We start from the raw sequence: 18,319 nt of genomic DNA, 5'->3' as shown, positions 1-18,319 counted from the left end.
TTCCTAAATTTCTTTTTTGTTTACTATATATATAACTTAAAAAGGGTACTTTTTTTAATAGTACTACTATGGAGATAATTTAAATCGGATTTGGATCTCTCTTTTTTTTCCTCTCGAATTCTCTCATTTTCCTTATTTTGTGAGTGTGAAGAGAGAGAAATTAAAAATAAATAAGTGATGATGAGAGAGAAGAAATGATGAGAGAGAGACGTAAAAGAAAAAAGAGTAGATTAGTATCCAAATAAAACTAGTAACATACTTGTACCAAAAAAAAAAAAAAAACTAGTAACATACCTGTTAGGGTTGGGAACAGGCCTAAGCCTGGCCTACGATTTTTTTTCAAGCCTGAGCCTGGCCTGCGGCCTATCAAATGTTATTTTTTTTGGCTTGGCCCGAGCCTTTTAAAAGCCTGACCTTGTAGCCTGTTTAAAAGTCTGTGTTACATTAAAGCTTTTCTATATAGTTTTTTTAAATAGGCTAAACAGGCCTTAAAAAGTTTACATTTAAATTTTTATAATTTCTACAACATTAAGAAAAAGCTAATAATATGATTAACACAATAATTAAAAACTAATAAAATAACAAATACGATTACGAAAAATAATAATTATTATAAATAATATTTTTTTATAAGATATAAATAATAATTATTATAAACAGGCCGGCCTATCAGGCTTCGTAGGTCTTTTTAGAAGCCTAAGTCTGACCTATTTATGTAAACAGGCAATTTTCAAAGCCTAAGTCTAGCATTTTTAATAACCAGGCCAGGCCAGGCTTATACAGGCCAGGCCGAAGGCCCCTGTAGGCCGCCTGGCCTATTCCAAACCCTAATACCTGTGCTGTTGAACGGGTCGTCCGTTCCGTGCGTGGGTTGATCAGCGGAAAAAAATAAAAAAATTATTGCAATTAAAATAGTTTAGTCCGAGTCAATTAAAATCCTTTTCCTTAGAGAAAAAAATGATGAGAGAGAAAGACACAAAAGAAAAAAGAGTAGATTAGTATCTAAATGTGTACCGAAAAATTAACCATTTTATACTAAATTGAACGGTAATTGATAAGTTATTGAAGGGTCTAGATCAAATGACACCAACTAATTTGACATCAAATGTTACACCTCTCAATAATGTTTTAACCGATATAAATGATTTTGGATATGTCGCAATAGCATATCAAAGGATTTTATATTTGTCTGAAATTTTACACAAATTATCTATAAGATATAAACTTTCAATCCGACGGTGGATTTTATAAAATTTATATCGGTTAAAACGTTATAGATAGGTATAACATTTGGTGTCAAACTAGTTACTATATGTGGACAAGCGACTCAAATGGTGCATTATGCACCACTTGCAAATATTATTATAACGAATACGAATTTTACAAAATGCACCGTTTATTGATTTTAATTGAATACTGTTAATCTTTTTTTATGGATCTCAATAACATATCAAATGATCTTTATTTTTATTTTTAAATTATGGATGATTTCGTAAAATTTATAGTTATAATAATATCGCAACTTATGCATCCTGAAAGACTCAGTGAAGTCTTGCATTTTAGCCGAAGCACTATAAAAACACAACATTAGGCAAGTGTCCTGCACTACATCAACGTCTTTTTCACTATATTTCTCTTTAATTTTTTCAACTACAAGTACAATAAAACACTGTCTGAGATTTGTTATCACATTCCAAAATCATGACATATTCACAAAAGGTACCTATACTAGGTTCTTTTCGTCACAGTTTCAAGGAGAGAAAAGAGAGAGTTTCATCAATAAAAGGTTATTCACAAATAGAGATCCCACTATTGGAATCTGACGATGAGAATTTCTTTACAGGAAAAGGAGGGAAAATGCTATGGCTCGATTGGAAGAAAATGAAGCGCGTGGGTGTGAGAGTGTGGGGTATGGGTCATTCTGATCCGAGGGAAGTTATTTTTGCTGTTAAAATGGGTGTTGCTCTTTTTATTATTTCGTTGTTGAGTTTTCTTAAACAACCGTTTCAAGATGTTGAGAAATATTCTCTTTGGGCTATTCTTACCGTTGTTCTCATCTTCGAATTCAACATAGGTAAGTAAACACTACTGCTTCTTATTTGTTTTAGTTTAGTACTAGCCGCCAGACGGACATGTTCCGTGCCGTTAGTGTGATCTACCTTTTCTATTCTACTGAGTTGTGTAAACTAATACAATGCCATGTCTTTCTTTTTATTTTTAAATCAGCTATCATCTACGTGTAACTGATTAATCTATCGAATCTTGTAGGATTCAAATGAATGGTAAACTTTTCTTAAATTTTTTAACACTATTGCATGCTGCTAGGGATTAAACCTGAGATCTTGATTAAGTTACAAGCGATTCGCGTAGTCTTGTTTAAATGTTCATGGTAGTACAATCTCTTTCTCTACCAACTGAGAGACTGATTTCTTTTTAGTTACATTTATTTATTATTTTAGGTGTATTGGGAGATTCTAAAAGAAATTTGTGTCAATAAAAAAAATGATGTATTTAAAAAAAAAAGTAAACCAAAAAAAAAGTAATACTAATACTATTTAACACTAGTATTAAATAAAACAACACCTGCAAGGGAGATCTCTTTGTTTTAGTCCTCCAACATGTCACTTAAAAATAACCTGCAACAAGATCTCAATTATTTACTTTCTCTGATCTCAACAATTTATAATGATAATAAATAAGAGTTAAATATATTTTTAGACCTATAAAATACCATTAAATAAGGACTAAAAATATATTTTACTTTAATAATAATAATAATAATAATAATTTTTTATATTTATATCAATTAAAAACATTTAAATTAATATTTTAAGTTGTAATTAAATTAAATATATAAATGAAATATTAACATAAAAGAATATTAACGTGTAGGGTGAAATTGTGGGACCCAATATAAAGTCTTTACACTCTCTTTGATTCTAATAAGAAGAATTTATGAACTATATTTTTGAAGGAAGAAGAATTTATGAAGTGAGAAATAGAGGAGAGAGTTGGAAAAGAGAGAAATTGATAATAAATAGAGAGAAATAGGATAATTTTATGGTTTGATATATGAGAAAGAGAATATGAGAAAGAGAATAGAAGAAATAAAGAGGTCTCATGAGGTTAGTTCAGATGACAGAGATATTATATTATACTACCTCCGTCCCATTTTATAAGAATCACTTTGACGAAATGCACTATTTATATGTCTTGGTTTGACCTTATTTTTCTAAAAGTATATAAATGTAAATATTATCATATAAGATCTTGTTTAATTTGTTTCGAAGAGTATTTTCAAAATATCACATTTTTATAATTTTTATTTATACACAATTAAAGATATTTGTAATCAAAATTATATCTTGACATACGTGCAATAGTCAATTAGGTCTTATATTTTGGGACGGATGGAGTATATGTAGGGGTCGAGGTTTATACTTGACTTAAAAAAAAGAAGAAATGGAGAATAAAGAAATAAAATAATTTTATGAAATGTAAAAAATGACCTTGTTTAAATAAATGTCCAAATTATCAACTAAAAATAGTGCACACTTTAATTAATTACAGTATTTTAACTTTAATTAATTAAATAAAGTTACTATTTTTTGAATAAATTATTTTAGTTAATTATACAAAAATTATTTTAGTTAATTAAGTCAATCTTTTTGTTCTTCTTTTTTTTTTCTTTTTCTGATAAGCATATATATTTTTTTTTGTGTTTTTGGCTTTCACCACCAGTTTAATCTGGTTCGGAGGTCAGTTTTGACATCAAGTGGTTTCAACCCCTTTCGATCGTAGTTGTGGTGATTGAACCGCGGTCCTCCCTACCAAGTTCAGAGTCAATCATCACTAACCAACTAACGATTTTTTCTTCATATGTACTGTACTTTCTCTGCCATCAGATCATAAATATTTGATACCTTTATGAAGAAAAAATCATATCCTGCATTGACTAGATATGACTTAAATAGAACTCGTAAAGCTTAGATAGTCATCACTTTCACTTTACAAGCTGGTAGTACGGTTTAAGAAATTTTCACTTTACAAGTAGTTTTTGTAGAATTGAGTTCAACATAAAACTTAAAACTCCGACATATGACTTGAGTAGAACTGGCTTAAATAGACCTTATAAAACTAAGACAAGCTTCAATATAAAGCATTAGAAGTTCTTACCTTACAAACTGACTTTATTTTATAAAATTGAGTTAAGTACAAAACTAAGCATAAGTATAAAGTTCTCACTTATATACAATAAATTGTTTACAATGTATTCATGCAGGAGCAACACTAAGCAGAAGTCTAAACAGAGGAATAGGAACTTTATCAGCTGGAGGACTTGCTTTGGCATTAGCAATGCTACCAAAATTAGCTGGACAATGGGAAAAAATTGTAATGATGGTCAGCATCTTCATTGTAGGTCTGATTTTTTAATCACTTTCATCTAATCTCCTTTTTTTTTTCTTTGGCTTATGCCTTGTTTTTTCCTGATAACATGATATGTGATCGGTAGGATTTTGTGCGACGTATGTAAAACTATACCCGACAATGAGGGCTTATGAATATGGTTTCCGCATGTTCACGATCACCTATTGCTATGTTATCGTATCTGGATATCAAACCGGCGAATTTCTTCAGACCGCTACAGATAGATTTTTACTCATTGCCATTGGTGCTACTGTATCTATTGTTGTTAATGTGTGCATATATCCAATCTGGGCCGGCGAGGATCTACATAATCTTGTCGCGCAAAATTTCACGGGTGTTGCAACATCGTTAGAAGGTTGAGTGCAATAACTTTTCTTGCTTATTAAATTTACAACGGTTAAAGCCTGTTTGGATTGACTTATAAGCTTATCTACTGATGTAAACACTTTATGACATGTCTATAAGTTGTTTTCGGCTTATTTCTATAAGTTCATCAGGATAGCTTGTGAACTTAATTCTATAAGTTGTTTTAAACTTATTTCAATAAGTTCGTTAGCATAAGCGCTTAATTAAAGCAAATCCTTAATTTGTTGCTACATAACCTTATTTCTTATATCCATGTACACTTAGTTTTGCTGCTACATAACCTTATTTATTGTGTTTAATATCTCTTTGTTTAAGTTTCTTTTCAGGTGTCGTAAATAACTACCTTAACTGTATTGAATACGAGAGGGTGTCTTCGAAAATTCTTACGTTTCAAGCTTCTGATGATGTAGTTTACAGTGGATACAGATCAGCTGTTGAATCTACAAGCACAGAGGATGCATTGGTATTATTATCTTTATCTGCTTAACTTTTCTGTCTGTTTTATGAGAAAAAAATGTTCATATTTCTGACTCATCGTTGTGTTTGCATAATGTTGATTGAAGATGAGTTTTGCTATCTGGGAGCCACCTCATGGTCGTTACAAGATGTTTAGATATCCATGGAAAAATTATGTTAAAGTAAGTGGAGCACTCAGACATTGTGCATTTATGGTCATGGCTATGCATGGATGTATACTTTCTGAAATTCAGGTACTTCTTATATCCATGTAATTACAGTGTCGTGTCGGTGTTTGACACACACAAGTGTCGGATACTGATGGGTTTATGAATTATGAAAATGAATGTAACAGTAATAATGAAGTAGAATGAAAGAAAAGCTTGCAATTGCTATTAATGGAGTTTCAATTACAAGATAGAAGATAACAGAATAAAGGAAATAACAAACTAGTAGAGAGTCTACTAGCCCCAAAGCACTAAGTGCCCCAAATCACTAAAAGTGATCCCACTCAATAACAGAATTCCTCAATCCTCCTTTCTCATTCCTTCTAGCCACATATATAGCACTGACTCATGCTTCTCATGCACACACATGCATTCCTCCCCTCAATTAGACACGTCATGCTTCTTCTTTTTCCTTGTATGCACTCTCCAAACTTTAGGCTTTAGGCCCACTGTCAAGGCCCAACTCTTGATCCATGTTTCTATCAATACCACCCCCTTAAGAACAACCTTGTCCTCAAGGTTGGGAGAGGTTTCTATTACTCTTCTTGCTGCTAGGTGATCTGCCCATTCGCTTGAGAAATACATAGAGATTGAGCCATTGAAGATACTAAGGTTGAACCTGAATTGTACCTAAATGCTTGAAGACCAAAACTTTCCTCTATCATACACCAACATAAGCACCACCCAAATGCTTTTGAGCCAAATATTTCCTCTGTCATATACGATATTAAGCAAACCATAGATTGAAAGAGCACTTCTCAAGCAACATTGATAAGCATATTTGGTCATATGAGTATTGAACTTCCATGGATCCCATGGTATTACCATTGCTGATAACTTTATTGTAGTTGCAAACATCAAAGCATTAGAGGTAGCATAGCTCTTTTCCATCGCATGAAAGTGAAGAAGTGGAATAACAATACTGACATCATACACATACTGCTGCAGTGTCATTTTCCCAACCAACCAAATTGATTCCCTAGCAATTGGAATGTTTACATTGGCAGTACATTCACACAGTTGTGTCGCCACATCATATTTGTTAGTTTCATTTGCCACTGCAATAAGCATTTCAAGCTTCACTCTTATGACATATGATGGCTCACTATACTGGTCAGTAATCAATATATCCAGTGGTGTCTCTTCTAAAAATTCAAGAAGTATGATAAAACCACTGACTTCATCCTTCATTGATAAGATGGTTATATGAAAAGCAAATGGTGTTGGTGCTATGCCCTTTTCTCTGTTCTTGTTGTCCATAGTTGGAGTTATGTACTTTTTCATAAATATTGGTTGATACTCGATTGTATCCATGCCTTTAAGACTTGAAATGAACTTAGACGTGTTGTCACAGAGAAAATATTCATAACTTGACAATGCTTGCATCAAAAGTTCATAATCATATCTACCACCTACTTTATCAATTAGAACCACATCTAAAACCTCATGAAATGCTTGTTGAAGTGCCCCCCTTGCTGCAACAGCAAGATCTTTGGCATAACCTTTCTTTAATACATATCTTGGAAATTTATTTTCATGTGTCTCTATTTGTTTAATAGCTACCGATTGAATTGCATCATAAATAGATCGTATGACTCTATTATTGTGTTGTTTGAGCGAGCAACCAATCCTAATTAGATTAGAAGAATTTCCAACTCTTATAAATACAACATGTTTGCTCAATTCCTTTAATGTGCCAATATAATGATTAGGAATGAAAATACTTACACATTTTTCCTTTCCTGAATGCTCATCAACCCCTTGCCCATACTGAAATTGGTAGATATTCTGCTGAGGTGGAGATAAAAGATGCCATGCACACTCCCATGTAAATGCCCACTTGGCTATTGCATATGTTAACATCTGTAGCACATTTAATACCTTGACATCTTTATATTGCCACTTGGCAATGGCATAAGTAGACATCTTTAACACATCTAACACTTTGAAATCTTTAACCATCGTTAGTAATGAATCAATACCATAAGGGAGATAAAGTAATTTTTCCTCTATCCGATGAAATTCAAAGCTCTGTTTATAGCACGCCAAAAGAGAGGTTGCATTCCAAACAACATACTCTCCAATTGAATTTTTGATCATTATACCCAAAACACGTGTTGAATGTCTTCTAGTCACCTCACTATTCAAGTTGCAAAATACCAATTTTGCCCTTAATTTCTCTAGATCTTTCCCACCTTCAGCATCAGCGTGCACATCAGCGTACACATCACGTGGCTCGTTAGGGATTGAATCCTTCCCTACCATTAGGATGTTGGCCACCGGCGACTGTGGAGGATTCATACCTGGAGGTTCAGGTGTCGGTCCTCGTCGTGGAAGCATTGTCGCGAGTTGATCGGAGTCCTGCGATTTTGACTGAAGTAATTCCGGCGAGAGTAGATCAGGTGGCTTTGGTTCGAGTAAAGTCTTAATTGATGCATCCAAGACCGGCGGTTCCGGCATCGGAAGTGGCTCAAAAACAAACACCTGATTCTTTCCTCTTTGTACCTCAATCACTTCCTTCGTCTCTGTCACAATCTCCACGACCTTTTCTGGCTTTGGTGTTAACCTTGGTTGTAATTCATTGTTAGACGCGACTTCTCCAGCGTTGTTCATCACCTTTAGCACTGATTCATCCTTTGACCCATCATTTTTCTCTTTTATCACGTCAACCACAATCGTGTGATTTTTCGTGACTGAGGGTGTCACCATAGGTGTCGCCGGCGATTTTCGATGTAATTGCTCCGATGGATTCTTCAGTGAACCGTATGAGTTATCTTCAATTGATTTCTCAATTTCCAGCGATGTCTCCTCCAAGCCAAGTTGTTTGCACAATTTACTTAGAATCAAGCCTCTTTGTTGCAGTTGGTAAGCGAACTCTTGCATCGTTGATTTCAAATCACTCATTGTTTCTTTCATTTTGGTTGTCTTACGATCACTAGTTCCTGGGAAGTGTAATCCGGCAGGTCGGACCAATTGATGGGTTTATGAATTATGAAAATGAATGTAACAGTAATAATGAAGTAGAATGGAAGAAAAGCTTGCAATTGCTATTAATGGAGTTTCAATTACAAGATAGAAGATAACAGAATAAAGGAAATAACAAACTAGTAGAGAGTCTACTAGCCCCAAAGCACTAAGTGCCCCAAATCACTAAAAAGTGATCCCACTCAATAACAGAATTCCTCCATCCTCCTTTCTCATTCCTTCTAGCCACATATATAGCACTGACTCATGCTTCTCATGCACACACATGCATTCCTCCCCTCAATTAGACACGTCATGCTTCTTCTTTTTCCTTGTATGCACTCTCCAAACTTTAGGCTTTAGGCCCACTGTCAAGGCCCAACTCTTGATCCATGTTTCTATCAGATACCAGGATGCCCTTAATCCGAAGTGTCAGTACTACATAGTTGATATATATTTCGAGAAATGACTATTTGTTCGACTGTTGTATTTGGTTCTTGGAATGTGAGAAAGCGTTCATCTATAACCATTTGGCAGAAATTAGTTGTTTGTTCAAACTCTGCTATGCTACAGTGCTATAGTACTGCTTTAGTCTCTATTTGACAATACTTAGTACTAAATCACATATCCGGAATAACAGCGTTTTGATAAAATTCTGCTACGCGCCACTATATCTGCTATTTGACAACACTGCCTCTCTCCATCACTAGATTAGTATTTAAATTTCTCAACATAACACATATCTGTGATTCTGTGTTATTTTTTAACATATGCAAATACATGTGTACTAAACTTCTCCTTTTTGACAAATATAGGCTCCAGCCGACAAGAGACAAGTTTTCCGCAAGGAGCTTAAGAATGTAGGTTCTGAAGCAGCTAACGTTCTACGTGAACTAGGTAACAAAATTAAAAAGATGGAGAAACTAGGCGAAGAAGACATCCTTTTCGAAGTACATGAAGCAGCAGAAAGGTTACAACAAAAGATCGACAAATATTTTTTCTTTCATGTAAATGCAGAGCTGTGTGGAACCGGTAACATGCCAAGAAACGAGAATGGTTCTCGAGGCCTCTTACAAATGGATGAAGAAAGACATTTCTTACAGTCCAAGTCACTAAGTGAAGCTGCGCTTGATTTAGGATCAGTTAGTTTTCCAAAAAGTTGGGAAGAGAATCTTGTTGCACCCGACAACATCCTTAAGCCTGCAATTGTTGTTACCGATGGAAACATGCTTAGGAAACAAACATCTATGCCTGCACATTTTTCATTTCAAACTGATCTAAAGACGAAAGTGGAAGTATCGAAAACCTATGAAAATGCAAGTTCATTAACTTTGGCAACATTCGCATCACTTTTGATTGAATTTGTGGCAAGGCTACATAACCTTGTTGATTCTTTTGAAGAATTAGGTGAGAAAGCAAAGTTTATGGACCCTCTTCAGCAACAAGAACCTGTAACTTCTGGTTGGACTAGATTGTTTAATTGTTTCAAATCTAAGGATTAACAGCTACACTTAACACTTGTGATATGTATCATGGACAGATCCAAATGTTGGTGTCCAAAAATAAAAACATGCATTACTAATCTATGAAGCACGGACACACGATGCTCTTCGGATTAGGTGTATCATGGATACTTATGATTACATTGAATTATGTGATTTTCTTAAATTATTATCGCTGTCGACGTGTCAGTGTCCATGTCGTGTCTTGCGTCCGTGCTTTATAGATACTAAAGTTCTTCTGAACATTTCTTCGAGCTGCATTTCTTAATTTTCCTGAAATACTTGTTTACTATAACTTCAGAAGGGTAATTTTATAATTTACTATTAAGTATAGAAATTTTTGTGCATTAATTGTTGTATTACATTGGAGGTAGTATTTTTATTTTTATGAAAAGTAAATTAAATTATATTACTGAATCAAATGGGGCTAAGCAACACACTTTATATTGTCTAACAAATACTTATATTCTGTCAAAAAGAAAATAAAAAAAAAAGTTATATGGAGAGAAGGAAGGAGATGAGGAGTAACCCTTAAAAATCATTAGTTACCCGTAATCGTACCGGTACCGATACTGTTCCTAGGCAACATAGGTTAAAAGTCATCAGTCGACATCCTGATATATAACTTCATGAAGAAAGATGAGAAAAACATTTTTATATGGTGCTACTTTGACCATGTCAACGATGATTATTGAATGATCTTTTGTTCACATTTTGAAAATTATGTTTATTTTAAATTTTAATTTGTGATTTCTTACGTTCAAAAAATTTCCAATTAGTTAGTTTAATCAAATTTCTGTTTAAATCATGCATGTGGAGTGGATTTGGATACATGCACAACAAGGACAAATTTATGTTGACATAATGTAAGAGATCGACTTGAAAATTTTTAAACGTTAAAGACAAAATTGAAATGTAAAATAAAGATAAAAACTAAAAATGCAATTAAGCCTTCTTTTAATATTATTTTTTTGTCAAGTAGCATAATGGCTAGAAAGTCCACCTTAGATAAATAAGTAGGATGTCCGAGGTTCAAACTCCGGCCCCCTGTTTATATAATGCAATATCAATTATTTGACACATGATTACCCATCAAAACCCTAATAAAATTTAGAGTTCAATTGCGAGATAAGTATTGTCGGTCCAAGAATTGTTTCCACAAGGAATTCTTCCGAACGATTCATCCTAAAAAGAACTCATTAACCACCTATGATATATTGACTTGTAGAAAATATTTTACACCAGTTCATAAATCTCAACTCAACCGATAATGTTGGTATTATTAAATTGAATGTTTTCATTCATATTTGAACTCATAATTTCAAAGTAAGTGACCAATAATAAATTGGTCAAAAGTGATAAAGGTTTTGGTTCCTTAAACATATTTATCGATTTATAATTTATAAACATTCAAAAAATTATTTTATAGCAAATGCTAACGAGTGCCTCCGGAGCACTCTTTAAGACCTTAAATAATCAGATTTTTTTATAGAATTTTTATGAAAATACGGAAAGGTATCCGTTGAAATGAAATACTTAAAGACTGTTATAGTGTTATTTTATTCCTATATCTAAAAATTAAAACCCGTATTTGTTTATGGGTCGGGTACAATAATTTTAGTCCAACAAACACGATTTGAAAAATCTCCACCCAAACAACAAACAAACCAAAAGCACCCAAAAGCAATTGTTTACACCTTCAAAGAAATGGTGATTTTCTCGAGAAAATTCTAACAACACAAATTTTCTCTCTATATCCAAACTTCAGATCCGATCCATTTCCGCTCCACTCTTTCAGGTTCAACATCACTTCTTCATCCTCTTCCGTTTTCATTTTCATTTTCTTCATTTTTTTTATCATAATTTTTAATCAATTTTCTATAATTCATTCTGAATCACGTTATTTTTCTTCACAATTTCAGATCAAGCATCGCATTAAAGATTTCGAATTTTTTTTTGTGCAATTTTCTTCAATTTTTATCATCGATTTGCGTTTGAAATCGAGCGAATCGTAGATTCTGATAGATTCAGATCGATATGGCTATGGTGGATCAACCTTTATATCCAATCGCTGTTCTAATCGACGAGTTGAAGAACGAGGACATTCAACTCCGGTTGAACTCGATCCGTCGTCTTTCGACGATTGCGCGTGCGCTGGGCGAAGAGAGAACAAGGAAAGAACTGATTCCTTTTCTGAGCGAGAATAACGACGATGATGATGAGGTGCTTCTTGCTACGGCGGAGGAATTGGGAGTTTTTGTTCCTTATGTTGGTGGTGTGGAGCATGCTAGCGTTTTGCTTCCACCTTTGGAAACTCTTTGTACTGTTGAGGAAACTTGTGTTAGGGATAAATCGGTGGAGTCACTTTGTAGAATTGGTGCTCAGATGAGGGAACAAGATTTGGTTGATCACTTCATTCCTTTAGTTAAGGTAGTGCATAATTTAATTGTATTATATTTTTATTTTATTTATTGTATGTGATTTATTAGTGTTATCTAGGTTTTAAATTGCAGTTGTTGTTAGGTTAAGTTAAGATTGATCCATGGATATGGTTGAAAAATAGGAAATTGCAGACAAATGTTAGTCTTGCAACCACATTATGGTCCCGATTCCGTTATTGGGACGTCAAATACCATTTTCATAGATTGAAGCTATAACGTAGTTAAGAGTGTTTGCAGATACACCACCATATTAGAGCATGCTTAGAGAAAAATTGTATTTATACTGCAATTTGTTTCCAAATAGCGGCAATAGTAGTGCTATTGCGTAGTTAAAGTTGAACAAATTTAGTACTAAGAGCATCTTCAATGCTTGGTTCTTCAAATTTAAGATCACAAAAATTGTTTTAAGAATTGGGTCACATCTAAGTTTTTGCCATAGTGGAGAACGGTTGCCATGTTAGAACATCTGACATGTTATTCTTAATAACATACAATTCTTTTTTCCAACACTTATGTGCGAGAGTCATGAAATGGGGTTAAATTTTAGTGGGTGGGGTCCGTTTTTAGCATTGGGGAAAAGAATATGATAATTGTTCTTAAAGTTGAGTTGGCAGAATGTATCCTACTCAAACCAATTTAAGAACAATATTGGAGTTATAGCACTGAAGATGCTCTAAGTGCTGTCCACTAGAGGATATAGCAACACTATAGTATTATAGCATAGTGGAATTTGAACAAATTGTTATTTTCTGCAATTTGCTATTGACAACATTGTTTAAAACCGTTAGTGTTTATATTATAAACCCTGAGCTGATTGTGATTCATTGCATTTATCAATTTGTTTGTTTTGTTGTGATATTAAATGTATAGAGGCTGGCTTCTGGGGAGTGGTTCACTGCCAGGGTTTCTTCATGCGGCTTGTTTCATATTGCATACCCTAGTGCACCAGAGGCGTTGAAAACTGAACTGAGAACCATATATGGGCAGCTGTGTCAAGATGATATGCCTATGGTTAGGAGATCTGCTGCTACTAACCTTGGAAAATTTGCTGCTACTGTTGAAGCTGCTCACTTAAAAACGGACATCATGTCTGTGTTTGATGATCTCACACAGGATGGTATGTGAAGTTGATATGACTAATTTCTTCACCACTTTGTAGGTCTGTTAAACAAAACTAGGCAAAGCATAATGATGATTTGATCACTGAATATTATAATATACCAGTCTATTTTATTTTGTTCAATAGATTTGACAAGTAGTTATTCTATGGTTGTGAATGATGTTCTAAAATGTCTTTTTCATCTAGGGCTTTATGCAAATTGGATAATGAAATTCCATGTTTGATTGTGACCACTTCATGTAGGTAGGGAATATTTAAGTTTCAGTAAATCGACAAGGGAATTATGAGAGAGAAAAAAGAAGACTGACATATCATTAAAAATTTAAACATTTTGAGTCATCGATAAATTTTCAACCAGGTTATGTGTAGTGTGACTTTGAAAGTTATTCACCAAAGTACCTAAAATATAAGAAATATTCATCTTCATCAAAGTACCTAAATTATTAGCATCCAGTAGCCTTCAACTGTCCTCAACAATACTTTTCATTTGTGCAGATTTTGTCTGATGAACTTTCTCTCTTCTCGATATTTTATATAAGGGAGTTTTTTTGTAAAGGAATTTTTTTTATAAGGGAGTACTGCACATATTTTGAATTCCAGTGAGGCAAATAATTGGAACCTTAACCTAATGAAGTAAATTCTCAAGGGGGCATTCATGTTATTGTTGCCTATAATCTTATCCAAAAATTGACATTCTGTTAAATTTTATTTATCCGATGATTTTTAGGATTATGCACCTTCAAAAGCTACGCATCATTTGTGGTTGAGATGAATGTTTTAAGGTTGTTTTAACCTTGAAGCTTATTTATTTTCCTTATTAGAAACTGAAGATATTGTCAGTTTATCAGTATATTTCACTGACTAATTAATTTGTTTGGTAAATATAGTGTTTGTTTGTCATGCTCATTTATTACATAGTACAGTGTTTTGAAGTGATCTACTTGGTGTGTATATATATATAAACTAAGAACTTCTTGGCTCTTGTTCTTGTAGATCAAGATTCTGTTCGGCTTCTTGCTGTTGAGGGTTGCGCAGCTCTTGGAAAGTTGTTGGAGCCTCAAGATTGTGTGGCACATATTCTTCCTGTTATAGTGAATTTTTCTCAGGTATATTGAGCATTAATTTATGTGGGAAGATATGTCTTTTTTTATTGACTGACTTGCAGATTTACTAACATTTAATTTACGAAAGTGGAATAAAAAAACAATTTTGTTCAACAATTTTAAGAGGTCTGCGGTTGAGCTACATCTCTTTCAAGCTTCCTGTCTGCGACTGTATTAGTATAGCTTTAGGCATGGGCACCCTTTCACATGAACATTGTATGGGATTTGTGTTTATACACGCAAAGATGTATCTTTCTAGTATAGCTTCTGACGTCGCTTCATGGTATATTGGACCAGAAAGGGACAACCCAGCGCATACACTAATTTTTGCTCAATTGAGAAATGTTCTATGGATGAGTGGACATACATGAACAATAAAGATTAGGGAAACGATGTGTAGTGTGAAACAAGAGAAAACTGTAACCGTTGTGGGTGTGAATGCATTAATATTCAGTAAAATAGACTAATTGTACAGTATTTTAGGTCTGAAGAATAGTGCAAAAGACATCATCATCCTGAAGCACATGTTTATGTGCAAAATACACTACTCTTAACATCCCTCCTCGTGTTGTTTGGTAGATGTTAATCGTGCCGAAGTTGTAATGAGTAACTCCTGCATTTGGAGCTATTCAACAATTGAATGAGTAAACCTTGGCTGTAGGTCTGTTAGAAGGTGTATTCTCTTCCGTTGCCACTTTAGTTGGTCGTCAGCAAGCTCTTCATAATCATAATCCCATCTTTTTTTTCATTTTAATTTAAAGAAATCCAAGTGATTTTAAATTTTTAATAAAATAATTAAAAAAAAAAACGTTTTTGCTGGCTTGTGTTGTGTCTAGAATGATGTTCTACACGCTTTATTACATAGTTGAAAACTTATTGGTGCAGGATAAGTCATGGCGTGTTCGTTACATGGTTGCCAATCAACTCTATGAGCTCTGTGAAGCTGTTGGTCCTGATTCCACAAAGTAATCTTTCTTATCCATTTTATTGAATTGTTTTGTCATGATTTTCCTGCATGCATTTATCCACTGATGCTTTCTGAAAATCTGTTCCTGAAGTTTATATTAATAAATGGGACATTCTTCAGTTGGTAAAAAACTTGACGCTTCTTGATCAAATGTATAACACTTATAACTGTGTATTAATTTCTTCATGATCCATGGCATGGTTTAAAATTATTTGTTTCTCAGATTCTTCTAATTGACTGTATTGCATTTTAGGACGGAATTGGTTCCTGCTTATGTTCGGCTGCTGCGTGATAATGAAGCTGAAGTACGTATTGCTGCTGCTGGGAAAGTGACTAAGTTCTCCCGCATATTAAGTCCTGAACTAGCCATTCAGCATATTCTACCATGTGTAAAGGTATGGATTACCATAAAAAACTTGCTGCTTTTCCAGGTTAACATTTATGATACTTTTGGTGGCTAGCTGACCAAGTTTGCTTTATATAGGAATTATCGACAGATTCATCTCAACATGTTCGCTCTGCGTTGGCTTCAGTTATAATGGGAATGGCACCAGTCTTAGGGAAGGTGTGACCTCTAAGATTCTAAGGACATAGGTTGTACTGGAGAGGTTGCATGTGTGTTCTTGCTTTTAATATCTTCTTGTGGTTATTGCAGGATGCCACAATTGAGCAACTTCTCCCGATTTTCCTCTCTCTTTTGAAAGATGAGTTTCCTGATGTCAGGCTAAATATTATCAGCAAGCTTGATCAAGTGAACCAGGTTTGTGGCTTAAAATTGACATCCTTTAAGATTGGCAATGTACATCTCAAATGCTATTACTTTTCGTATATTCTCTCTATTGAAGTTATGTTCATGTATATGCATGTGTTTCTTGCAGGTTATTGGTATCGACCTCTTATCTCAGTCGCTATTACCAGCTATTGTTGAGCTTGCTGAGGACAGACACTGGAGAGTTAGACTTGCAATCATCGAATATATACCATTGTTAGCAAGTCAGTTGGGTGTTGGCTTTTTTGATGATAAGCTTGGAGCTCTTTGCATGCAATGGCTAAAGGACAAGGTCTGCAAAGCTACTAAACTTTTTATATTTACATTAAAGGCATCATATTGACTTCAACTATATTGGTGATGGTTGTAGGTATACTCAATCCGGGATGCAGCTGCCAATAATGTCAAACGCTTAGCAGAAGAATTTGGACCAGAATGGGCAATGCAGCACATTATTCCCCAGGTATTTTTACCATATGAAGTATGACTTAATTGCTTGATGTACATCAGCATTATACCTCAAGGCTTAAACTATGGAAAAGGATTCTCTAAACCAATGCTTTGAAAATGTTCTCAAACTTGTAGGGCCTCTGGCTCTGGATCACCCAATTTTTATTTGCCCCTGCCATGTAAAAAGCTTAGTTAAATTGAAAAAGTAATGCAAAGAGTTTGGGTGTTGTGATTCATTTAATAATTCTTGGTAGTTTAGTCTTTGACATCTTTGCCTTGCTTCGCCTTGGTATGAAGTCTGTAATCAACTATTGCCCAACACATAGAAAGCAAAAAATTATAAAATGAGTCTAATTTTGGAAAAATAATTTTAAAGAATGTAAAGAGGAAATAATTGTGAAATGAAAAAATGGAGAAGAGGTCGTAATATACAAAAGCAATTATTTAAGGCATGTGTTGGAATTTGAATAAATTTATCCCAAGATTTTCTTATGTTATAGTAGACACTTATCTTACGATTGTAAGGTATTTCAGAATATGTCCAAATGCTTATGTTATCTATTATTGGTTTGTTGTTCCCTATTAAGTTAAACAAACAAGTATCTTTGCAGGTTTTGGACATGATTAATGATCCACATTATCTGTATCGGATGACAATTCTACACGCAATTTCTCTGTTAGCTCCAGTTCTGGGCTCGGAAATTACTTCCACAAACCTGCTGCCTCTAGTTGTTAATGCAGCAAAAGATAGGTAAAATTGCACAGTCCTCCTCACTTTGCATGTCTTCATTTGAGCAATTGCTGATTGTATGTCTTGCAGGGTACCGAATATCAAATTCAATGTTGCCAAAGTATTGCAGTCTATCATTCCAATTGTTGAGGAATCTGTAAGTAACTTCCATTTAAGGTTTCATCTTTAATGCACTTCCTATGTTTGCTCAAATTTTCTTCAAACTTAATTAAATGGTCTAGCAATAACATTAGAAACATTGAGTTCTTGGTTTACGTGATTTTTTGTTTGTGGAAAGCATTATTATTTGGTAGGTCACTGTCTGTCCGAATGCAACATTTTTTACTGTCTCACAACTAAATGCCATTTGAACTATATGAAGGTTGTGGAGAGTACCATCAAACCGTGTCTGGTTGAGCTCAGTGAGGATCCAGATGTTGATGTGCGGTTTTTCGCTTCTCAAGCTCTACAATCTAGTGATCAAGTGAAGATGTCCAGCTAGATCAATATGCATATTCTCTCTAGTTATTTTTTACTTGTAATATTTGCAATTTCTTTTGTAATTGGCCATATGCCAACTTGCTTAATCCTTTGTATTACATATCATTGTTGGGATCCTGCATTGCTTTATTTCTATTTGATATATTTATGCTAATGCTACCAGGTTTTTTTGTAGTTATAAACACTTTGTCCAGAAGTGGGTTGATTTTTGACGTACGATCACTAATTTTATGTTTAACCATTCTGAACATTATGTATGAAATTTTGCTTTGCCAATAGAAACATATATTTGTAA

At 34.0% G+C, this 18,319-nt stretch overlaps 2 protein-coding genes across 2 annotated transcripts; both read left to right on the top strand.

Annotated features, from left to right (window-relative positions):
* The first annotated feature begins 1,677 nt into the window (after nt 1-1,677).
* LOC123887012 (aluminum-activated malate transporter 9-like) lies at nt 1,678-10,109 on the top strand. Its single transcript, XM_045936280.1, has 6 exons — nt 1,678-2,074; nt 4,283-4,420; nt 4,514-4,783; nt 5,121-5,257; nt 5,358-5,504; nt 9,257-10,109. Exons 1-6 carry the CDS (start codon nt 1,702-1,704, stop codon nt 9,941-9,943), a joined length of 1,752 nt encoding a protein of 583 aa, XP_045792236.1. The 5' UTR covers nt 1,678-1,701; the 3' UTR covers nt 9,944-10,109.
* A 1,400-nt stretch (nt 10,110-11,509) lies between these two features.
* On the top strand, nt 11,510-18,319 carry LOC123887494 (protein phosphatase PP2A regulatory subunit A). Its single transcript, XM_045936819.1, has 13 exons — nt 11,510-11,741; nt 11,866-12,373; nt 13,255-13,501; nt 14,498-14,610; nt 15,493-15,572; nt 15,828-15,969; nt 16,059-16,139; nt 16,230-16,334; nt 16,453-16,635; nt 16,714-16,806; nt 17,405-17,544; nt 17,614-17,680; nt 17,906-18,319. The coding sequence occupies exons 2-13, from the start codon at nt 11,981-11,983 to the stop codon at nt 18,023-18,025; spliced, it is 1,764 nt and encodes a 587-aa protein (XP_045792775.1). The 5' UTR covers nt 11,510-11,741; nt 11,866-11,980; the 3' UTR covers nt 18,026-18,319.

This window comes from Trifolium pratense, linkage group LG5 (genome assembly GCF_020283565.1).
Source record: "Trifolium pratense cultivar HEN17-A07 linkage group LG5, ARS_RC_1.1, whole genome shotgun sequence".
NCBI lineage: Eukaryota > Viridiplantae > Streptophyta > Magnoliopsida > Fabales > Fabaceae > Trifolium > Trifolium pratense.
The sequence above is the reverse complement of the archived record's forward strand: the minus strand, read 5'-3'. Positions and strand labels throughout refer to the sequence as shown.